At 46.4% G+C, this 25040-nt stretch overlaps 2 protein-coding genes across 2 annotated transcripts; one reads left to right on the top strand and one right to left on the bottom strand.

Moving 5' to 3' along the window:
* Window positions 1–10817: 10817 nt before the first annotated feature.
* LOC101757477 (inositol 2-dehydrogenase 2) lies at window positions 10818–14962 on the bottom strand. The gene is made up of 7 exons (XM_004972806.3): window positions 14645–14962; window positions 14260–14430; window positions 13694–13858; window positions 13456–13620; window positions 13042–13176; window positions 11493–11590; window positions 10818–11232 (listed from the first exon to the last, which is right to left on the bottom strand). Exons 1-7 carry the CDS (start codon window positions 14846–14848, stop codon window positions 11040–11042), a joined length of 1131 nt encoding a protein of 376 aa, XP_004972863.1. The 5' UTR covers window positions 14849–14962; the 3' UTR covers window positions 10818–11039.
* A 4757-nt stretch (window positions 14963–19719) lies between these two features.
* Window positions 19720–23325, top strand: LOC101757086 (leucine-rich repeat receptor-like protein kinase TDR). The gene is made up of 2 exons (XM_004972805.3): window positions 19720–22680; window positions 22775–23325. Exons 1-2 carry the CDS (start codon window positions 19980–19982, stop codon window positions 23149–23151), a joined length of 3078 nt encoding a protein of 1025 aa, XP_004972862.1. The 5' UTR covers window positions 19720–19979; the 3' UTR covers window positions 23152–23325.
* The last annotated feature ends 1715 nt before the right edge of the window (window positions 23326–25040 follow it).

Genomic DNA, 25040 nt, shown 5'->3' with positions numbered 1-25040 from the left:
GTGCGATTAATCTATCTAGCTCTTGATCCACCAAAAGTGATGATAACAAGTTACACACAATGCGGCCCGTTGAGAAGCCACCAAACCCCATCCGTTGAACTTTCCTTTTGTTTTCTCTCTCTTTACATCAACATAATCGGCATCACTACTGGAAACCATTTTTTTTTACGGCCGCACACATTTTCCTACAAGCGTGCACGTGAGAATACGAAAGAGGAGAAGGCTGATGACCAAGTGAGACTAGGCTCAGCAGTTACAAACCAGACGAAGACGATAGTCACTACCGGAATCCTTAAGTTTGCCAAGTATTTTTATATTTACCAAGTTTATTCTCTCGGGCACTCGACAAACAGCTCTTTGCCGAGTGCTTGCCGAAAACACTCGGCAAATTTAAAAACCTTGGAAAAACCCCCCCCCCCCCCCCCCCCCCCGCGCCCCAACACACACACAATAGAACGCATGCTAGCATATTTCCAAGTGTAACTCCTTGTACTTATGTGGTATGTGCCAATATGAAATAAAGATGCATATATATAGCCACAACGATTTGGCTCTCAAGCATCAGTGTTTCACACCAAGTAGAAAAATGGAGTATAAAGAATTCAGGACAGAGCATGAACTGTTCGTTGATTGTAGGGCGTGTATGATGGCCTCGTTGTAATATACATGGCAATTCAATTTGCAAAGTGTTGAGCAATGCTAGTTCATTGGAATTTAGATGGGACGGCGAGAACCTGGTGGTCTACATTCAATCGACATTAGCAGGGCTTGTCATTAGCTTATATAAATTAAAGGCTTGAGATGTGTGTGTGTAGCAAACCACCTTTTGGAAAGGATGTCAATACTTGCCAAGAATACAAATTAAAGGTGAATCCTTCAAGTGTATAGTGGTACAAGTTTTAAGAGGCCGGCAGCTCACCGGAGACACAAATATCCTATTTCAGCCGAAGTAGCAAGAGGTCGCCCAGTAGGATATTTCATAATCCTCTCATTCCAAATGAGCCAGCACAATGTGATGATGAGAATAGGGAGCCGAAGGCCTTGCAAAATCAGTCTGATTTAACATATTCCTTCATCACTTCCACTCCATCTGGACCACGGAAAATAAGTCTCATGTTGAAGACAATATTGAGGTACTTCAGGGCAATGGAAGCCTACTGAGGGCTTGTTTAGTTCCCCCAAAATCCTAACTTTGGCACTACGCAAAAAGAAGATTCCTCATCATATCAAACTTGCGGTACATGCATGGAGTACTAAATGTAGATGAAATTAAAAACTAATTGCACAGTTTTGTTGTACTTTGCGAGACGAATCTTTTGAGCCTAATTAGTCAATGTTTGGATAATAATTCACAAATACAAACGAAATGCTACAGTTGTGCATTTATGGCAAAATGCCAATTTTGCCACTTCCAAATTAGGAACTAAACAAGGCCTGACTGGTGATTACCTGGCTAGCCACTATGTATGAATGTATATGGCAATGTGAACATCGGCCTTAACTTCCCAATCTCTCCCATGCCAAGTTTACATGCATCTTGCAAAAGAAGCTTCATTTTTATCTAAACTCATGCATTACTTTGCCACTGGATGTGAACTCTATCTGTGCCTTTGCGCTTTGAGATGTACAATACATTTATCGTCGACTTATATAACGATGGGTAGGTGTGTTAATCAATCATGCCATACTCACAAGCCAACCTGCAATGTCTACTAGTGACATGTAATAAGATTGTATGGCATTGAAGACCTCAAGATTTCTCTGAAAAAAAAACGAGATCCTCCAACTCAAGGTTCAATCGAAAGTCCAATGACAAAACCATAACATAGCAGATTATTCTAAAATTTTTCAGTAACTTTATTCTTGAGAAATTATCAAAATGACACGTGGACAGCAGGAATTACAAAATGAATATCTTGTAAGGGCTCTAGAGCACGAATATTTTTGTCAACTCCACCGCGACGTGAGAAAGAGAGAAGTAGCTCTACATTTGTCCACTACACGGTGATGTGAGAAAGAGAGAAGTAGCTCAACCAGAGAATGAGAAAGGGTTTGCATGGGACATGTGGCCTTAGAATTAGATTATCATCCCCACCTCGGAGCAAAATAACGATGTCCCTCTGCCTATGTACTATGTTCGAGCTGCTTTCTTTTTTGTTTGGCAAGGAGCATGAGGCCAGCTTAAATAATCGATACCAGAGAAGGATAAACGAGTACACCGCCGTTGCCTACTGACATAAACGTGGTACAATTGTAATATGCCCTGCCATATGCATGCTCTTGAGCTCTTGTATGTAAAGAAAAGTGGAAATGACTCTCTTACATTTTTAGAAGTAAAAAAGGGAAAGGAGAGGGAGTAGTTAATATCACGTGTACTAGTTCTTGGTTGGTAGAAAACACTTAATTTGAGTAAGATCGGTGTGGCTGCACCTCTTCCTTTCACATTTGTATATATAAACACATCAGCTCTCAGTTTGCTGTAAGCCTGTAACCATAATGCACGAGTAGAAATTGTTGTGAGAATCATATTCAGCGAGTAAGAATGCATGCATGCTGTAGTTTTAGTTTTGCGCGCGATTTCTAGAGAGGAGTGCTACACAGAATAATATGCTTGTCATAGAAATGGGATGCAACAGGAATCGCAGCTGCAGTTGGATTGGACACCATGGCCTTGATGCCATGCAGAACTGAAAAGAAACTGCTGCTCCACGAACATCTCCTTATGTACGCCGCCTGCGCCATCAGGAGCATGCCCAAGTGAGACTTTACGCAGGAGCGGCGTCGCGGTGTCCATCTGCCTCTACACGCTGCGTGCTAGGGCACGTCTAGCGCCGGGAGAGAGAAGATCTGTGCTGGCTTGAGGCACGTTCGTTGGTAGACCGTAGACACAAGATCAATGGTGAACTGCCATGCTAGCGTCACCATGGAGAAAACTAATGTGACGTGAGTTCTTTATGTTTGCTTATGAACTGTTTTATTTTACCGCGCAACGGGGGACAAGTAGCCCACCTGAACAACTTTTTATTACTTGAGGAGGAACCGAAAGAGTTGGCCGACCAGAGGAGCCGGCGAGAGAAAACAGGGGAGTGGGAAGAGAGCAAGCTACTCCAGCTAATCTACATGACAAATGGAATGGCACCAAGTCACGAGGGGGCTGGTGACAGCTGGTGTCCACGCGCCGGGGCGCTCGGCACACTCAGAGCTCGACATGCATGGTGATCCCGGCCTGGGCACCCACCTTCTTGTTCCAGGTCTTCCAAAAGCACCCATAAGACTCACAGGAAATATTTTCTTAGACTTTTCTTGAAAGAATAACGCAATTGACTACTGCTGCAGCTAGCTCTGCAGTGTCTCCGCAGTAAAGTGTCTGCCATGGCAAAGCTCACCTTCCAATCAATTGCAATGGTTCTCGAGGTCAGCATGGCATCCCAGCGATTGCGTTGTCTCCGCCTGCACGTAGGTTCCCTGGTGCATCCCATTTCCATGGTTGATTCCATGACAAGCAATCTGTAGCACTCCTCTCTAGAAATGGCAAAACTAAAACTACAGGATGCATGCATTCTTACTTGCAGAATGTGATTCTCGTTACAGCAAAACAAGGCTGATGTGTTTATATATATACAAATGCGGAAGAAAGATGTAAAGCCACACTGTTCTTACTAAAATATACTCCCTCTGTTCCAAATTACAATTCGTTTTGATTTTTCTAAATGCATAACTTTTGCTATGTATCTAAACATAATATATATCTAGAAATACCAAAATGAATAGTGATTTGGGACGGAGGGAGCAAGTGTTTATTTCCAACCAAGAAATAGGGGAAAAAAAGTCGGTGGAGGCCGGCCGGCTGTAAACTTCATCCTTTGCATACCCTGTTCCGATTGATGATGACACGTGGACGCCTAATAGAACGAATGCCCGCCTGCTTGAGCGCCACAATGATGGTGAACACCATTTTGTTTTCTGAGTTGAAGAATGGTTCAGCTAAAGAGATCGACCATGAGTCCTTGCATCGTGTCTCCATAGGAAACTGAGGTGCTCAAATTGATAGAAAAAAGAGGAAGTCCCTGTTAAGCGAAACCGATTCAAATAAGAAAAAAAACAAACGGAAAATACGCTAGAATATACGCATTGCCGCGGCTACGCTCAGAATTGAATGCTCACTTGCTGAGATTTCATATGGCCTCTAAATATTTGAAACAAAAAAATTAGCTATCGAATGCAAAACAAAATATTCATTCCTTATCCAATAGCTATTCGCCCTCGTTAACCGATAGTTGGCACCACGTTCCAGCCAAAACATAATATCTCACTGCAGGTCTTCATCATATATAAAAATCAAGACTTCCTACTAAATTGTTCAATAGATATTGGTGGTCAAAATTGAAGTAAAAAATCAACGGCGGCGTCGTATATTTAACGGAGGGAGTATAAAAGTTGCATACTTCCAAAACGGATGTCATTACTTCAATTCTTTAAAGTAGAGCAGCAACGAATCATTTGCCTTGAACTCAACTTCCTAGTTCCTCCCATGCCTATAAGGTTCATCTCCTGAAAGCAGCTTGATTCCTGATGATATCATCCGTAATTTCTGGTAGTGGCATGGCGCAGTATGGCACACTATAACCAGCTCTTCCGTGAGCAGCTTTCTCTATGGCTTTGGAGCTGTACCGTGCCTATAAGTTATATACGCAGCTACTTACAGATACAACTATAATGGGAGGTAGCTGCGTGCATAACTTGATTACATTGTACTCACAAATTGATAGTCTAGGTGATGTGACAAATAAGCAAGCTTGTAGGATATTTAATCCATCAGATTTATCTAAAAACTGGAAGTCCTTAATATAGGTTTTGTCAAGACTGGTCTGATGGAAGTTGTGCGGGCATTGTATGCAGACCATGTACTCTCAAAAATAAATCTCACAGCTATTTATATACCATAAAAAAATCTATCCCACCAAAAGATGCCTTAGGATTTTAATGCACTTGAGTCCACTTTGATTGATCAATTGATATGGAAAGAAGTTTCTCATTCATAAATAGTCATCATAAAATAGGAGAATTACACCCCAAGCATACAGGATGCTTCACAGTAGAATCCAAAGGCATTGAACTTCGAAGATTTGAAGGTAAATAATTTAGAGACACAGCACAGATAACTACAACTGAAAGACCCCCAGCACAAATTAGTTCTTGATCCAACAAAAATAAATGAAGATAATAATAACACACAATGTGGCCCCTTGAGAAGCAATCAAACCCATCTTCTTGAATTTTTCTTCTTTTTCATATCAACGTAATAGACAAGTAGAATACAAACCATATAACTTTTTGAGGCCGCACACATTTTCCTAAAAGCGTGCACGTGAGAACATGAAAGAGAAGAAGTGGTGCATCCGTGAGTCTAGGTCCAGCAGTTACTGAGACTAGGGCTAGCAGTTATGTATATAGCACATGAAGACTTGACGATAGCAATATTCAGAGCTACAGGTCCTGTTTGTTTGAGCTTCCTAGCAGCTTCTCAGTGTGAAAAGCCAGAAGCTCAAACAAACAGCGAACTTCTCATGCAACTTTCGGAAGCCAGAAGCTTACAAAAGCTAAGTTTATATGAAAAGCTGAAAAGGTGCATCCATGAGTCTAGGGCCAGCAGTTACGAGACTAGGGGCCAGCAGTTACGTGCATAGCAGATGAAGACATGACGACAGCGATATTAAGAGCTATAGTCCCGCACATGGAATTCCTGAAGCATCCCGCCCCCAGGTGCATCGAATTGAAATAGCTCTCTCTAGAATTAGGCATCATGGGCTTGCTGTCTTGACTGGCGAGCCATTCTCTAGATATGGTTACCCCTCCCTTACTCCATACATGATAGATATTTCCATGTTACGGTGCACAATATGACCCTTACACTATGGTGTGAAGATTTTTTTTTTGTTTGCTAAATCGACATGTGCTAGCTTTTTACCACGAAAAAGAGGTCGAGCAGGTACATCTCTGACCGAAGACTACATAGGACAGTACCCAAAAAATACGTCCATTACTGAAGAAGCGTCATTAGGAAGAAGCTAGGGCAGGAACCATCCATGGCTTGCCTCATCATTTGCATGATAAGCTCTATTATATGCTTTCAAATAAAGATTGCTTTGCCTTTGCTCGAAAATATTTGCATGGTAATGAACACGTTTAAGTCCCACGGAGCTGCAAGAACATGATTGACTTATTACTCCTTCTGGCTCCAATTTAGTTGTGAACTCTCCTGCAAAGTACATGAAGGTTTCAAAGCCTCCTTTCTTGTTTTGCTTCTTACTGCATAGCTTGTATTTTCAGTGCGTGACCAATAGATGGCACAGTACCTGTCAGTAAAGCTGTAGCTAAAATTTCCGGTGCCTATACACACATGCAAGGGCGGATCCAGGGTCACAAAAGGAGGTGGGGGGCTAATTATCTTCCCCTTCTTCTTCCTCCCTCCTCCCTTTTCCTTCTTCCTTCTCTCTTCATCTACGATTAAAATTTGTAAGGGGGCTCCTGCCCCCACGTTGGATCCGCCCCTGCACACATGCACTACAGTGCCACTATATGTGAGCTTTATATGTGCCTTTACATTGCTCATCAAAAATTATTAGGCACATTGCTCTCAGACTAAGGATGTGTCGTTGGAAGTTTAACTCTTTATACCTTGCAAGTGAAACTAGACATATATATCTACATATACTTATATTCGCATACATATATACAGCCTTAAGGACCCATTGTGCTGGCCCTGTATTTACTATATCAGGGACATCCTAGTTATGTTTTACATTGAATTACATTCAGCTATATGTATGAGGTAGGAACAATATATAGATCTTCATAAGTTTACAATTTTGGCAAGCCATGCTGATGGACAGATCCATCATTTATGGCAAACAAAACATAGCTTCGACATCCCTGTTATCTATCATGCATATTCAAACAAGCAAATACAATTAAAAAAGAGAAGAATACAATAAACCTACGTTAAAAACCCGGGCCAAACGTGAAAAGAGAGGCAGAAAGAGTAGTACAGCATATTCTCAAGCGGCTCCTTGAAGGCAGTGTTTATGGACCTTCTCTCATTGGTCATCTTCAGAATGGATATATTTTGGTTGTATCTCTCGCTTTACATGGACATCATCTCTTGGGCCTTGTTTGAATTCCCCTCAACACGTATGGATTGGGGTGGAAAACGAATTAATTTCCCTCCCAATCCAAGCGACTTGGTTATCTCCATGTGCAGGTAGATTCCCTAGTGCATCCCATTGCCATGAGTGATGAGTCCACGGCGATCGTTCTGTAGCACTCTTCTCTAGAAATTGCAAAACAAAATCTACAGCATGCATGCATTCAATTCGTACTTGCTAAATATGATTCTTACAAAAATTGTACTAGTATACACGGCTGGTGTGTGTTTATATACGAATATGGACGAAAGAGGTACAGTCACACCTATCTTACTCAAATTAAGTGTTTTCTACCAACCATGAAACGGTACAAATGCTATTAACTACTTCGTCGTTTATTTGATTTTTAAAAATGCAAGCAAGTCTTTTCCCCCTCTTTTTTACATTTTTTCTGGTTAATAACGCATGTTAAAATACTACAGAAAATACAGCATATAAAGAGTACGTTCAAGAGCATGGGTGACCAAATGGCCAGTGAACATTATTTCCAGATGGACTACAAAACATCTGTACATGAGGTATTGTTCTAGCTTTAAGTTCCGAGATGGCTAATACATTTATCATTAACCTGTGTATAGCTAGAACACGTCTGTTACCGAGAACAAGTTTACAACATATATATTGACAAAGCAGTAGTGTTGAATTGAGCTATGTTTTTATCAAGGATTATCAGCCAGCTGCTGAGAGACTAAGATTTCTTCCATGGTGACAAAAAGGCTTTCCTCAATAGAGATAATTTGGCCAGCCACTGCGATGGCCAACATCATTTTGTTTTTTTTGGAGTTGAAGTATGGTTCAGCTAATGAGATCCACCTTGAGTCCTTGTGGCACGATAGGAAACTGAGTTGCTCAAAATTGATACAAAAACAGAGGAAGTCCCCGTTTAGCATAAAACAGAGGAATATCTCACTGCATGTCTGCATTATCATAAGCAAAAGCAACTATGTGTTAGCCCTCCTTCACAAATTATGTTGAGAAAAAACAGAACTTGGCCTATGGCCAGCGGCATTTTCCAATACTTTTCAAATGCTATGCAGCCTTCTTCAGTAGTATGTCTTTGGAGTTTTCCATCAAAAAAAGAAGTATGTCTTTGGAGAACAAGCAGGCTTGTTTGTGCATGCTCGGATTGCTCGGCCTCCGATCCTTTATTTGTTGCTGTTGGTTACCTCCCACCTTGGCATTCTGGAGCTGTTCCAATGCTGCGACCACCTTGTCCTTCAGTATTGGGCCTGGGCCTCGGCTCTACTGAGAGGCATTAATGCAGTGCCATTGCTGCTGCGCCTTCTATCAGTCTGGCTAAACCAGAACACATCCTATATATTTGCAAATCACAAAACACCCAAACGATGAAATTTCGCTATAACTATGCATCTTGCGAACAACCTCACGGTCATCTCACTTGACCATGGCCAAGGCAACGCCGCCGCTGTACTACAGGAGCCCGCACATGGTGGTGGAGATGCCGTTTCTTTTCAGTTCAGCATGGCATCTGGGCGTCACGAGATCTTGCGACTGCAGCTGGAATTCCCGTTGCATCCCATTTCTATGACAAGAATTGAACTTAGTTTCGTCTTCATATATAAAAATCAAGACTTGCATTCGGGAATACATACACTGGTGTCGATAAGTCAGTATCCTGTTCGTTCAAAAAAAAAAAGTTCGTTCAAAACAAGTCAGTATCCTTGCCGCCGACATCATCCCATTCTCTGGTGCGTGAGCTGTCGTGCAACAAGGGCGGGTGCCTTGACTCGATCGCCCACCACGCTGTTCGCCATCAAACAGCCACTCGGCGTCCCTGCCACCGGCAGAACCTCCACCTCCAGCAAATTTGCAAAGGCTGCAACCGTGGCAGGGCCCAGAATGCTAGTGTTGCTGGTGGCTGCAAGGGTTCCAACCCTAATCGTGGTGCCAGCTCGGTCTCCAACCAATGGTTAGACTTGAACTAAACTTCCTGGTGTCTCCCAAGCCCAGGGTGCATCTCATGAAAGTAGCTTCATTCCTGTGGATATCATCCTCAGTCTCTGCTACTGGCACGCTACTACAACATGCATGTGCCCTATAACTCATCTGTGTGCAGCTTTTCTTTGTGTATTTTGAAGCTGTGAGATGCCCAATATATATTAATACAACTCTAGTGGGAGAGGTAGTAGCTGCTTATATAACTTGATCGCATTGTACTAAAAAAATCGATACAGTCGAGGTGATGTGACAAATAAAGCCAGCTTATAGGATATTTCATCCCTCGGATTTATCTGAAAATTGGAAGTCCTAATATATGCAACTTTTATAAACATTAATCTGATGAATGTTGTGGTGCCATTATTTGCCGGACCATGTAATTTCAGAAATAGATCGCACAGCTATACCACCCCACCAAAATACAGCTAAAGATTTTAATGTTTTCAAGTCATCTTAGTACCAAAGGATAAAGTCAGCAGAAGACAAGTCCTGAATTGAAGTAAGGCCATGTTTAGTTACTCCCAACTCCCAACTTTGACACTATGCAAAAAGAAGATTCCCCATCACATCAAACTTGCGGTACATGCATGGAGTACTAAATGTAGATGAAATTAAAAACTAATTGCACAGTTTTGTTGTACTTTGCGAGACGAATCTTTTGAGTCTAATTAGTCAATATTTGGACAATAATTCACAAATACAAACGAAACGCTACAGTGTGCTACAGTGCTGTAACAGTAATTTGGCACCTCCCAAATTCCCCAACTAAACACGGCCTAAGGTGGTAAATGCTTTTGGGCTGAAAAGGACAAATGTAAACAGCGCGCTTTGAAGATACCACCGGCAGCCCTTGCCAAAGCTAAACTCCTGATAAGCGCTAAAGGAGCTCCAAGGGTGGGTTGATTTCTACTGAAAGAAACTCAGTAGTCAATACATGCCAAGAGGCAATGCAGAAATTTCATTGGAACGCCCAAAACTCAACCTTGCTTTTCAAGTCGTACTATGCTGTGTCATTTCAAGACCCTGCTCAAGCATTGAAGCAGAGCGTCAACCAATGGCTAGCCTTGAACTTAACTTCCTGGTGTTTCCCATGTCCATAGGTGCATCTCGTGAAAAGCAGCTTAAATCCTGCCGATATCAACCAATGTGCATAACTCATCAGTATGCAGCTTTCTTTGTGGCTTTGGAGCTGTGAGATGGCCAATATGTATTCATACAACCCTAGTGAGGGTAGGTGCTTATATAGCTTGATTGCATTGTACTCACAAATTGACATAGTCATGGTGATGTGACAAATAAAGCAAACTTGTATAGGATATTAAAATCCCTCAGATTTATATGAAAATTGAAAGTCCTCAGTGTAAGTAGTTTTTATCAAGATTAATCAGATGAAAGTTCGCCCATTGTATGCCAAACCATGGACTCTCAAAAATATATATCGCACAGCTGTACCATCCAAAAATATATATTCCACCAAAATACAGCAAGGATGTTAATGCGCTTGAGTCCATTTTGATGGTTCAATTGATATGGAAACAAGCTTTCTCGTTCATAAATAATCGGCATATAATAGAAAACTTGCGCATAAAAGATGCTTCATATAACTTGCTATACTTTGAAGCTTCGGCGGTAAACTAAGTGATATACTACAGATTTAAAAAAAATCTTCATATGATCCGTTGATCAGATTCAATGAGTTGAAGACATCGCTTGTAGACAATATAACTCCGTTACAACATTGCTTTCAATTTTCAAATGCCTGTAATTATAACATTGCTTAAGCACGGGAATTTTCAGAGCATTCTTGAATTGACGGAAAAAGTTTTTACAATAAATTGGCATGTCCAACTATGTTTCACCTGAATTATCATCAGGCTAAGAACCTAAGACCTCTTCCATGGTCACAAACCGGCCTTGCTCAATTGATAATTGGCCAGCAACACCGATGGCAACAGATAGTAGACCATCACTTAAGTTGACGGAAGGTCCAGAGGCACCTTGAGCCCTTATAGCAGACAAGAAGTTGAGGTGCTCCAAGTAGCTGGATCCATGATGAAGACCTTGATACCTATAAAAACAAAGTTTGCTAGGATACAAAAACCAAAACCTCCCAACTGCTAAACTATGCATTCTGCATCTTAACTTCAATTCTTAAACCAAACTTCAATCAATTTTGTCATTTTTCAATTCAGTTTGCCATGATCATGTGGTCACAGAGTAACAAATGATATTAATTTAGAAACTGCCATTTAAATGTACAAGTGTTCCATAAATTGTAAGTACTTAGGGGACTAAAATGTTGATATGGGACAGCAAAATAGAGCATACTTGATCCGTTCATCTTCGGCCATTATTGTTACAACTCCATCTCTGCCTTCAGTTCTCTTTCCAAACCTGACAATGCTCTCTGGAACAAAAGCTTCACCCTGTTTGAAAAGAAATAATGTATCACGCACACTAGAATTGCACATTAAACAGGATAGCAGATAATCAAAATCCATGTTAAGTAATCAGATTCAGCCAACAAACAAAGGAGAAGAATACGCCAATTTCTTTCAAATGAAAAGAAAAACTCAAGATGGAGGAAAGAACCGCGCCAGGTGAGCTGCCATTCAAGTCTCAAAGAAGTGCAGTAGGGATTGCAAAGGCTCCCTCAGAGCTCACATTTTAAATGAAAATCTAGCTCTCCGTCTCCCTCAAAACATGAAAGCTAACTGATGAAGAATATCATAAAAGGACTACGTCTCTTAGCCTTCTTCTAGAGATAATAGATCTGCAGATTTGAATGGACCTCCATAACAATGCTGACCAGATGCTTCCATTTCCTAATTCATTCGACCATGTATCTACTATATCAGAACATCAAGTTTTGATCTTCATCCTAAACATTATTTTCAATTTTCATACAAGAAAATGCATGTGCATGCCTTTTATCACCAAGCCTATTGTTTACTGACACATTCATCAATGATTCACCAAGCCTTCTGTGAACTGACACACTTATCAAAGAGTCACCATCAAAATTCAGCCTTTGGAATACTTGACAGCTGGCATTCATGATATCTCTCCTAGACTGTAGAGGATGGCCTATTACCGAAAAAGGTGACAGAAAAAGGAAATATTTTCACTAGATTTTCCTAGACCTCCCGGTACTACAAGGAGGTGATTATCCCAGCACTACTCGTTATAGCTGGTACAGAAAACCACAGCGATTTGTTGGATTTACGAGTTCATAATTTGCATGTATTACGATCCTACGTGGTTTATGCTTCTGTTATTTATTACAGTTTTAGGCATATCCACTATGAAACAATACATAGTTACTGTACTTTCTAATCTTACATAGTTATGTGCCAAAAGCTAATTCTAGACCCCAGTGTAGCTTTCGATTTACCCACTTGAACAACCTATTGTGTATCTCAGGATTTACCTACAACAACGATATATAAATGTAAAGGTATTAGCAATAATGATTAACAGTAAAAGGACAACTTTTTTGGGTATACATATTCCATTCTTTGATATGTCCAAAACATGTCAACTGATGTTAGACAAGCTTTCCTTCGATTCGGGTACCGAAACTTTTTGTAAACACTACTTTCAAAGAAAACATGTCAGTCAGGGGAACATGTGCTTCTATAAAATGGTGATCTTTTTCCCTGATGTTTTAGGCCTTTCATCTGAGGATGACATACTTGTAAGCTGTCACTACACGCTACTAATACAGAGTAAACAGACACCAAAACTGCAACCTAAGTCAACTAAGTATAACTGAAGTTCCCTAGATTCATATCCACGAAAGTTTACAGCTCATTACAGCAGTATATGGAAAATATAAAATGCAAAAGAATCATGTAGGATGTAGCTGTATTTGTACCTTCCCAATGTCACCAACCACAGAAATTTCTTGCTCGTTTCTACTTCCTTCAGCAAACATGCAGAGATCAAGCATGCCACGAGAGCCATTATCAAATTCTACTATCACATATGCATTATCAATTATATCTGGGACCTGCAATGGAACATAATCAACTTTTAGACACTATTACGAAAGTTTAAAGGCTGCCTTCAGCTTGTTGTTTATTTACTTTTATAGCTTAGGAGATTGAACTGCAACATTGTTACTTTAGAATGCATGTCCTTGAGTAGGAAGACACTCATAGGCATACAGTACGTCTCACTGTTTTTTCCAAATGTCTATTGAAAATGGCATGGGCATGAGCACTATGCTGCACATGTGCAGAGTATGCATCCAATGAAATATTTGGATCAAACAGTGAGACATCCTGACCTTTCCATCATACATTTCATCCTTGTGGTTTACATCAATGGCTCCAGAAGCCATCACACAAACTGGATTTGCAGCTGCAAACAATCTCATCAAATCAAAGAAATGGCAGCACTTCTCTACCAGCGTTCCCCCACTGTTGCAGTTGAACCTGTTCCAGTTGTTTACCTGCAAGAGTTGTAGCAGTTAGAAACAATGAGTGAATGTGTAACGTATTACAAGTAATGACACTTTCCAATACCTTAACAAGGAAAGGAAAACGGTGTTCACGTATGGCCACCATTCTGACTTGCCCTAGTGTACCACTCTTAACGATATCTATCAGCTTTGCCACAGGTGGCATATACCTGTACTCCAATCCAACTTGCACGATTATGTCTGGTCTATTTTTGGCCGCTTCAATTACCTGTATGGAAACATAAAAGTTTTCTGTTATTGATATGAAGAAGCAAACATAGATCCAAGGACTGAAAAATTGAAAGCAAACAGATTATCTGAAGTTAAGATAACTAAGTAATTTAGTCAATACAAACGACATTACAATCTGAGCTAAGCTACCAAAGACAAAGTAGTACTTTTGCATAGATATTGTAGCATTAGAGAGTATGGCTGCTGATCCTTCCAGGAAGATGACATGTCAGAGATGATGCAAGAGGTACACCGCATTGAGATGATACCGAGGAAGAAAACAGAGTAGCAGACACCCTTTTTTTTTTTGAAAGAAAAGGTAGCAGACACTAGGATGCAGCAGCGCATAAGAGAATCACATTACAGAACAGACAAAACTATGACCTCCTCAGTCCTCACCTTCTTGCAGTCCTGCACGGTGGTGCACAGGGGCTTCTCGACAAGGATGTGGTGCGGCTCGCGGTGGCTGATGATGTCCATGAGTATCTCGTAGTGGGTCATGTTCGGGGACGACACGATGATGGCGTCACAGAACCCGCTGTCCAGCAGCTCGCGGTGACCTGAAAAGGTCTTGAAACCTTCTGGTTGTTAAGGATTCAGCAGCTTCTCGGTATTTGCATTCTACAGGGTGAAATTTGGATACAATATCTATAAATAAACCTAGTGTTGCAAGTGTAATTGCGAGTTTGCGATGCAATCGATCGAATTAATGAAGGACAGGAAGACATGCCACAGATCCTAGCAAGGTCATCTTGCACACTGGAGCGAGCTTAGAGGCTTGTACCTGTGGAGCGGGGAGGCCGAGCTCGTTGGCGAGCTGGAGGCCGAGGCGGAGGGACTCCTGGTGGGGGTCGGCGAGGCCGGTGACCCGCACCTTGACGGACTGCTCCCCCTCGACCTCGGCGGCGAGGTGGGCGAGGTTGTGGAGGTGCTCCCGCCCCATCATCCCGACCCCGACTATCCCGTACCTCACCGCCGCCGCCGCCATCTCCCTCGTCGACGCCGGACGCCGGCCGCCGGTTCTTGGTTCGTTGAATCCGGACGGGTTTGGAGCGGTGGCCGGTGATTGATTGGACTGGAGCGACGACTGGTGGTTCCTGCGTGGCCAATCAAACCGAATCAGGCTCGGTTTCCGTTCCCGATAGAAACGAAAGGTTCGGTTGCTCTTCAGCCGTTGGATCGAGGTTAGAAGTTTTTGGGTCCGTTGGATCGACGACAATAGTGGGCGACCGCAAGTTCGCGCGCGGCCCGGTGAAGTGGGCTTTATTGGACCGCGTATTCAGGATGGGCCTAACGTTACAATGCATGGGCTTGGAGACTTTTTTTCCCTAACTCAAGAACACATGGTTTGGAAATGTTTTTATTATAAGATAATAGAAGAGTCTTCCAGCTTCAACCTCCAATTCGAAAATATATGAGTCAGCTAGTCAAAATTTTCAGGGTGACACAAAAACATTGAGTTACAATATATTAAGATGACATTGGATGAATTCTATGTGAACCTTAAAACTTCACTGAGATGAAAGTGAGTTTGCAAAAAAGCACATACAAGTCAAATTAAGTGATTTCTTCATTCTATATATAATTAAGTGGATTTCTTCACTCTATATTGGAATTTTTTAACCAATTTTACATTTATGGGGAAAAGAAGGATACCGATGACTGTTCACCTTTTTTGAGAAAATAGGGGGGGGGGGGGGGGCACACCCTACTGATTACATTAAAATAAAGAAAAATAAGAAGGAAAAGATCAAGCATCATTAAATTTCTCTAGCCACTCAAACAATTGAGGTGTATATTCTTCCTTTGCACGATGGACAACCATTGCAAATTCATACTTGAAAACTTTTTGCATCCTCGCAATGTAGGTGCGTTTGATTAATTTTGTTTAGCTAAAAGTTTCTCCCCATCAAAGGAGAGAAAGAGAGAGAGAAGGTGAATTAAAGAAAGTTTCACACTGATCGATCGATGTTGGTGCCACGAAGACTTGTTTGCATCCTAGCTAAAGATGCATGTGTACGTCGGTTTCTAGCTTCAGCTGATCTTTTTTATTTTACGCAATTTTCAGCTGATCTTTTAGGAAAGGGTTTCAGGTGAATTTACCGTCCACATTGGCTACCTGGCGTGCCTCCTCTCCATTCAAGAAGGCAGCCTGACATGCAGCTGCACCCGCGCTCGAGCGTCTGATCTGAAGTCGAAGACGAGAGAGGACACTCCACTCCATTCCACCGGACCCCCAGCCGGCGTACAAAAAGAAGTTTCTCTTTGGCTCGCTTTCCGCCTAAATTTCCGAGCAAACTAAAGCAGAAACCAGTGGCCGCCATCGATCGTCTCTGCCAAAAGCAACCACCACCGCTGCCACTGCCGCTGCCGCTGCCGCTGCCCCCGGCCGTCCCCCGCAGCGCATCATCCGAGCCAATCCCGCGCGTGTCTCATGCAGGTGCGGGCGATCATCGATCGGCCCGGCGCACGCGCCCATCCACCACCCTCCTCTCCATGGAAACACTGCTCCCTCCCCCATCTTTAACCACGCCGGCCTCCCTACTCGATTCGTCGGGCTCCCACCGGCCACCGCGTCCAAAGGCTGCCAGGCTCCCATATCATTCCTTGCCCTCCTCCTCTGAGATCATGCAGGAGGCCCCGTTGAAAAGTTGAAGCAGGTATCATGCAGTCTTGCAGTTGCAGTTAGGCTCTGAAACACACACAAGAGGAGCATGCCCAGTTGGACAGTGGTAGTATACATGAGCAGAGAGATTAGCATCGATCTCGATCTCCATGCTGATAGCTCCTGTAATTGCTTCCATCAGAGTACACGGTGATGATGGCACATTCTCAACTACTATTCCTACATCTCCATCGCTTGGCCGGCTTACTAGCCGTGCCCTACTGCAGAGTGTTACATCATGCTTACTCACTGATGATGACCAATCTTTCTATGAACCGATGCTGATGATGATGGCCGAGATCGATCTTTGCACGCCTTGGGAATGAAGATTACTATGTTTACTAATGATGCGCATTTAGCACCGCCTTTTCCGATTTGTTTAGTCTGGACGCTCACGGAAAGGGGTCGGGAAAGGCTGGTCATGCATGAGCTGCTAATCATCACGTTTGTCTCAGGAGCTAGCTAGGCCTCCCATGTTGATCAGCAATTTAATTAATCCCCCTTTTTTTAGATAGGTAACTATAGCGCTTTATTTCTGCAAAGCGCCAGATGATTGCACTACTAACAATGCCCTAATGCAGAGCACATGCAATACAGTAAAAAGGCAAAAGCCAAAAGAGTTGCCACACAAAAAGATCAAGGGAATAAGAAATGGTTTCACAGTAGTACATCCAAAGAAAGGGGAAAGAGAGGCCTGGCAGGGGACCAAGAAAAGTATAAAGAAATCTTGAGCACTACGCTCCTTTCTGTGGCCCACACTGCCAGTGATTCAGTGAACGCCTTGGTCGTCTCTGAAATCCATGTGCGTTCCTAGATTAAAAAAAAAATCGTGTTCCATGCATGCTCCATGTAATATCTATGATGCTTACAGAGTTACAGGTGTTGCTATATATGATACTTCAGGTAGAGTTAGCATCAAGACATCAGGTACTGATTGCTTCAATGGGGTTCTATCTAAATACATCTGCTGTCATCAGTGAAGAATAGTGTGGTCCATCAAAATTGAAGCTCTCAGTTCAGTGTTATGTTATTACTGCAAAACATTGGTACTCTAAATATAAGGTTTTCAGCGTTTGCTGCTATTTCTTGATACTGTGCTAACACACATGAGTAGAAGAATCTGTACGTACTAGCTACCACTCATTGCCATCCACACAAACAAGACAAACTGGATTAAAATATCCTCTTGATTACGAGCACTAATAACTGACTAATTTTAAGTTCAACCATTGCATAATTCATCATATACGTTCAATCCAAAACTTCCAAATAAAATCTTTTATACTTTGCTTTGACCCTAGTGTTCAGTTCAAAAGTTGGTCAACTCTGCTGGCTGTTGAGGTTTCAGGTCACCAGAGCTTGCTTGCCATGTCATGTCACCCTGAAGGCTTTCTTCTTCCCTTTCAGTGCTCGCTGAGACCTGACTCCCGCTCGGCTTTGTCTCTCTGCTGCTGCCGCCGCATCCATTTTGCCGCGCACCGTGCGGACATCGGGCATCAAGTCATCAAGATAAGCTCAAAACTTGCAGTCGGCAAAGCTTAGTTTACTTGGTTCAAGGAAACAAGATGAGTGTCTTGTACAACGAATGGATCTCTGCTGCTTGGTTTTTTCTTGGATCATCACCTATTGCAGTGGCCCATAAGATCTTGTTTGAAGACATGATTTGCCTAGATTTCTTCACCCAAACTCCATTGGAGAGCCAAGGACAGTTGACAGTTTGCCTTGATTTCGGAGCAGACTTGTTTACATGGCTGACTCTGCTCGCTGCTGCGCACCATGCCGACAATGAGTGTTAAAATAAGCTCAAATCTGTAGTTCACACTGCTTACTTTACTTGGTTCAAGAAAACAAGATGAATGTTTGTACACCAGAAAGATGATGATGATCTTGGTAAAATTTGCAAGACATGATTTGCCTTGATTTCTTCACCCGAAATGCATCGAGTGAAAGGCTCGACAGATGACAATTTGGTACGCTCGAGTGCTTCATCTGGTGAGATGAGTAACTTTTACTTAAACCTAGGAAAATATGATCATTCCTAATGTTGTACGGTACATCTTTCCATGCATTTCAGTGTTTGAACTTGATAAGAAATGAAGATATTTGTGACATGATTAAGGTATCATACTATCATGTACGTACTTGTGCTGGCAATGTACTCCTAAAAAATTGTAAATGCAGCAATTAGCATCACCAAGTGATCCTATACTTAGTTACTTACAGAAAACAAGTACTTAGCTGCTAGCTGAGAACTCAAACTTTAGGACAACAAACAAACTGTGAAGAATTCAGAAAGGCCAGCAACAGAAAGAGCTTTGAAGGAACACAGGTTGCCCCACTTGGATGGGAATCTGCACGAACAATTGAGCATGATCTGACACGCTCACTCAACCGACTTGTTTCACTATCCATCAACCTCCATGCATCAAAGTTACAAAAAGAACATGGCAGCATGAGCGTCTGGAGGAGGAAGAAGGATCAGCACCTTGGCAATGGCAGCAAGCTCATCGAGTGCACTCGCCCATGCCTCGCTCAAAAGCAATCAGAGCGGCATCGATCACCGCCCTCGCTGACGCCGTGGGCCCGTGTACATATGCCTGCCACACCGTTTCACCAACAAACCCTCGAGGTGTAGGAGCTGAGCTCTTTGAGAAAGTGAAAGGGGGAAAAAGGTCGGGAAACCCTAGCGAGGGAGCTCGATGGGGATTAGAAAAGCGAAAGAGACAATGCCGGGGAAAAGATGTTGTAGATGTTGCCTTATTGTCGCATACAACAGCATGAACTGTTCATTCAACATCAAAGGCTAAAAGACACTAATCTTCACTATTGGTCTCTTGCTGCTTCAAACAGTTCGTTTTCCAATGGAACCGTACTGCTGGCTACTGCTTTCTCTGAATCCGAGCGTTCTTTCTCCATCCATTTTAGATTTTGGACTGTACACACCTACCAGTGCCAAAAAAAAAAGGTTGGACTGATTATAGGAAACATTTTCTTAGTTCTTTTTAAATGGTGTTCAGAAAACCATCACACATTCGCATGCAGGATGAGAGAGAACACTAATGCTAGCTGTGAATTGTGATGAGCGGCAATAGGCATGTTCATGCACGGCACACTGAAAAAGCCTAAGCTTCCATTGCCGCAATGGTGAGAAAAGGAGAGCAAAGCAAAAGTCGCCACCTCTTGCAGACTGCAGAGGCAGAGCCCGGCCCGACCAGACCACCGCCATCATCACCGCCTCCACCACCACCATCCTCCCCTTCCTCTCCCTCCCCTCTCTTCCGCAGCCCACTCCTCATGTCGTCCACCACCACCACCACCTCCTCTTCCTCCTCCGCCTCCATCACCAAGCCACTCATCATGACCTTCACCAGTGCGCCACCACCTTTCCCGCCTCATTTTACCACCCCCTCCTCCTCACACCGCCACCGGCACCACCATCTCCCACTCCTCCGCCATGGCCGCCACCGGCACCTCCTCACCGTCGCAGCTCCCGCTCCACGGCGGGCTCCTGCTCCTCCTACCTCTTCTGACCATCACGACCGCCGCGTCGTCGGCGCCGCTGCCCCTCCTCGCGCTGCTATCCCTGAAATCCTCGCTGCGCGACCCGGCCGGCACGCTCCGCCCGTGGACGTACGCCTCCGCGGCGTCCGCGGGGGCCACGCGGTCGCTGGCGCCTCCCTGGTGCACGTGGCCGGGCGTGTCCTGCGACGCCGCCACGGGGGACATCGTCGGGATCGACCTCTCCCGGCGTAACCTCTCCGGCACCGTCCCGGCCACGGCGGCAAGGCTGCTGGCGCCGACGCTGACATCCCTCAACCTCAGCGCGAACGCCTTCTCCGGGGAGTTGCCCACGGCTCTCTTCCAGCTACGGCGGCTCGAGGAGCTCGACGTCAGCCACAACTTCTTCAACGGCACGTTCCCCGACGGCATCGCGGAGCTCGCCGCGCTCACGGTGCTCGAAGCCTTCAGCAACTGCTTCGTCGGCGCGCTCCCCCGCGGCCTCGGCGTGCTCCGGCGGCTCGAGCGGCTCAACCTCGGCGGCAGCTACTTCAATGGTAGCATCCCTAGCGAGATCGGCCAGCTCCGGCGCCTGCGGTTCCTGCACCTCGCCGGGAACGCGCTCACGGGGCGGCTGCCGGCGGAGCTCGGCGAGCTCGGGTCGCTCGAGCACCTGGAGATTGGGTACAACGCCTACGACGGTGGCATCCCGGCGGCGCTCGGCAACCTGACGCAGCTCCTGTATCTCGACATCGCCGTGGCCAACGTCGCCGGCCCGCTGCCGCCGGAGCTCGGCGAGCTCGCGCGGCTGGAATCGCTGTTCCTGTTCAAGAACCGACTCGCCGGCGCGATCCCGCCGCGGTGGTCTCGCCTCCGCGCGCTGCAGGTCCTCGACCTCTCCGACAACATGCTCGTCGGCGCCATTCCCGGTGGGCTCGGCGAGCTTGCCAACCTCACCACGCTGAACCTCATGAGCAACTCCCTCTCCGGTGAGATCCCGGCGGCGATCGGCGAGCTGCCGAGCCTCGAGGTGCTGCAGCTCTGGAACAACTCGCTCACCGGCCGGCTGCCGGCATCGCTCGGAGCGAGCGGGCGGCTCGTCCGCGTCGACATGTCGACCAACTCCCTCTCCGGCCCGATCCCTGCCGGGATGTGCTCCGGCAACCGTCTCGCTCGCCTCATCCTCTTCGGCAACCGTTTCGACTCGGCGATCCCGGCGAGCCTCGCCGGCTGCTCGTCGCTTTGGCGAGTCCGGCTCGAGTCGAACCGCCTCTCCGGCGTGATTCCGATGGGCTTCGGTGCCATCCGCAACCTGACGTACCTGGACCTGAGCTCCAACTCGCTCACCGGCGGCGTTCCAGCTGATCTCGTGGCTTCGCCGAGCCTCGAGTACCTGAACATCTCCGGCAACCCGGTCGGCGGCGCGCTCCCGAACGTGTCGTGGCAGGCGCCGAAGCTGCAAGTCTTCGCAGCGAGCAAGTGCGCGCTGGACGGTGAGGTCCCTGCGTTCGGCGCCGCCGGGTGTTCAAACCTGTACAGGCTGGAGTTGGCCGGGAATAATCTCACAGGCGCGATCCCCAATGATATTGGCGTCTGCAAGCGGCTGGTGAGCTTGAGGCTGCAGCACAACCAGCTCGCCGGCGAGATCCCTGCGGCGCTCGCCGCCCTGCCGTCTATCACCGAGGTCGACCTGTCCTGGAACGCGCTCACCGGCGCCGTCCCGCCGGGGTTCGCCAACTGCACCACGTTGGAGACCTTCGACGTGTCCTTCAACCATCTAGCGCCAGCCGACTCGACGTCGGCGTCACCCGGCAACGGCGACGGCGAGGGCAGTTCCGCCCGGCACACCGCGGCGATGTGGGTTTCCGCCGCGGCGGTGGCGCTCGCCGGGATGGCGGTGCTCGCCTTCACCGCTCGCTGGCTCCAGTGGCGGGACGGCGCCGCCGCCGCGACGGACGGCGGTGGCGCGGGCGGTGCAGCGCGGCCCAACGTCGTCGTCGGGCCGTGGCGGATGACGGCGTTCCAGAAGCTCGGCTTCACCGCCGACGACGTGGTGCGGTGCGTCGAGGGGAGCGAGGGCATCGTCGGCGCCGGGTCGTCGGGGACGGTGTACCGGGCAAAGATGCCTGATGGCGAGGTCATCGCGGTGAAGAAGCTGTGGCAACCAGCGGCGCAAAAGGAGGTGGCAGCTCCAGAGCCGAAGCGGAACGACACCGACGGCGAGGACAAGAGGATGCTCGCCGAGGTGGAGGTGCTGGGCCACCTCCGGCACCGGAACATCGTCCGGCTTCTTGGGTGGTGCACCAACGGCGAGGCGACGCTGCTGCTGTACGAGTACATGCCCAACGGCAGCCTCGACGACCTCCTCCACGGCGCCGGCGCCGCAGCCGCGGGGAGGGCGCCAGCCAAGACTAAGGCGGCGGCGCGTCTAGGATGGGACGCGCGGCACAGGATCGCCGTCGGCGTGGCGCAGGGCGTGAGCTACCTCCACCACGACTGCCGGCCGGCCGTCGCGCACCGCGACCTCAAGCCCAGCAACATCCTCCTCGACGCCGACATGGAGCCACGCGTCGCCGACTTCGGCGTCGCCAAGGCCCTCCGCGGCGCCGGCGCGCCAATGTCCGCCGTCGCCGGCTCCTGCGGCTACATCGCCCCAGGTCAGTCGAGACGCCTTATTTCATTATCTCTGATCGTGCCATGTACATTTTTCACGTAGAACTAAATAAACATTTCGTCGTGAACACATTTCAGAGTACACGTACACTCTGCGAGTGGACGAGAAGAGCGACGTGTACAGTTTCGGGGTGGTGCTGCTCGAGATCCTGACGGGGCGGCGGCCGGTGGAGGCGGAGTACGGCGAGGGGAGCAACATCGTGGACTGGGTGAGGCGGAAGGTCGCCGGCGGCGGCGGCGGGGCGCGCGAGGTGGTGGACGCGGCGGCGTGGGCGGCGGACCAGGGCGGCGAGGCGCGGGAGGAGATGGCGCTGGCGCTGCGGGTGGCGATGCTGTGCACGAGCCGGAGCCCGCAGGAGCGGCCGTCGATGAGGGACGTCGTGTCCATGCTGCAGGAGGCCAGGCGGGGGCGGAAGCTCGTGGCCAAGAAGACAGCGCAACCAAAGATGAATTAGCTAGCGGCGAAGACGTGTGTATTGTTACTCACTAAACTACGTATGTACTTTGTCATGTAAAATGTCTCCCACTGCATGATGACTAACCTTTTAAGTCAGATAAGCATAGCGTGTGTCTAGGTAGATTGTATGTGTATCTACGTATTTTGAAAAAAAAGCAACTTGAAAACAATACTCCTACCTTCTGAACATGTAATTCAAAAATCACCTAAGCAGCTAAGCCTGCCTGCCTGATCCACACAGGCGCTGCAAAGCAAGAGTCGGTCCACGGGCAAAATTGGGCCGTGAGATGACCGCTCTATCGTCTAAGTGGGCGGGCTGGATGGGCTCCCAACTCATGTAGAAACCGACTCGATCTGAAGCCGGAGGACGGGCTTCAGGAAGTTTTTTCTTACCCAATTTCCACTGAGATTTGTACACGCAATACCATCCGTTGGATGTATCTCCACTCCTCAACCCGAAGTGCTTCCAAAGCACACTGCCGTCACCCCGAGCTCGCCGGCGGCCGCGCCGCTCTGCCTCGGATCCCCACCCGCCCCGCACGCCACCACCACCCCCTTGTCCGCAGGCCGCGCGCGCCGTCGGGGCCGCCACACCTGGCCGCGCCGCCGCTCCTAGAGCACGCTGGTTGTACGCGTGCCGTCCACTTACCCCAGCACTTGAGGAAGAAGATGAGGAAAAATTGGAACATTAAACCTTATTCGTCCAAATGTTGAGCTTTGCTTGTCTAAATGTTGAAATAGACAGTGAAAAATATTAAATTTTATATTTTCTTACAAAACGTTGACATCAGATTAAAAAAATGTTAAATCTATTATTTTTAATATTGATGTGATTTTAAAAAATGTTAAATAATTTGTTGAAATGTTGAATTGGTTTGTTAAAATATTGATTTGAAGTTTTAATTGAGCTAATGGCGGGCTTTATAGTTGTGAGGCTTGACTGGCTTCCGGTAGCCAGGAGCCCCAGTCCGAAACATGATATCTGCCGCAACAGGAGATCGATCGATCGTCCTCTCCTTTCCAAAAAAAAAAAAGAACAATCATGCTAAAAAATCCGAAATCAAGTCAGAAGCCACGACGTGTCTTCATTCGAATCATCACCACGGGCTGCTTGCCTGCATGGATCGTCTCGTAAGAGCTTACGTAGGGCTGCTAGTGGGCGGGTTGAAATAGGTTTCATGGGACGGGTCGTGACGTGGGGTGTATTTGAATGGGTTAAAATAGATTTTAGTATCTAATGGGCTGGGGCGGGTTAGGTATATCACAAATCGGGTTGGAGCGGGTTGAAAGTGGTTTTTTTTTTGAGTTTGTATGAGTTTAACTCATATGTTTAACTTTCACGTTTTGGCTCTTTACGTGGGATCCATGTGTAGGTTTAGTCACACTACTTTGCACAAGGTGATGGACTATCAAACTGATTCATCTTCAGCAAATTTCGATCAATTTCACTAAATTTTAAAGTGTGAACGCGAGATTTAGTTCTAGGGTCAGCTCCTGACATGGTTTACGATATAAGTGTGACGACCCTGGTTGAAATCAGCCAAGTTAATCCTAATCCGAGTCTCTAATCCCTCTGTCTCGGCTCCCCTAAGCTTAAGCGCTCCACCTCCGGTCCTAGTCTCCACCCCGGAGAACCCAACCAACCCCGTCGGTTCCTACTGAGTTCCCCAAGGAAGTGCTCCTTTCAATCTTGGAGCTGTGGGACAACCGAGACTGACCGGTGGGCCCGCAAATCTTTTTCCCGGATCTCCCAAGGCAAACGCACTCGAGCGGCCTGCACCGCTTCAGAGCTTCTCCGCTGCGTGGCTAAATCCCTCCGACGCCCGCCGCTTCGCCCAGTCGCCGCCCGCGACAGGATGGATTCCCGCGCCCTCCTCCCCAATCGCA

Source organism: Setaria italica, chromosome VI, assembly GCF_000263155.2.
Source record: "Setaria italica strain Yugu1 chromosome VI, Setaria_italica_v2.0, whole genome shotgun sequence".
NCBI classification, from domain to species: Eukaryota; Viridiplantae; Streptophyta; class Magnoliopsida; order Poales; family Poaceae; genus Setaria; species Setaria italica.
This window is presented reverse-complemented; position numbering and strand designations above follow the sequence as displayed.

Coding starts and splice junctions, on each gene's coding strand:
- LOC101757477 (XM_004972806.3), bottom strand. CDS start 14,848: ATGGCGGCGGCGGCGGTGAGGTACGGGATAGTCGGGGTCGGGATGATG. Junction 14,431..14,644: donor TCGGCCTCCCCGCTCCACAG/GTACAAGCCTCT, acceptor GAAGGTTTCAAG/ACCTTTTCAGGTCACCGCGA. Junction 13,621..13,693: donor GTTTTCCTTTCCTTGTTAAG/GTATTGGAAAGT, acceptor CAACTCTTGCAG/GTAAACAACTGGAACAGGTT.
- LOC101757086 (XM_004972805.3), top strand. CDS start 19,980: ATGGCCGCCACCGGCACCTCCTCACCGTCGCAGCTCCCGCTCCACGGC. Junction 22,681..22,774: donor CTGCGGCTACATCGCCCCAG/GTCAGTCGAGAC, acceptor AACACATTTCAG/AGTACACGTACACTCTGCGA.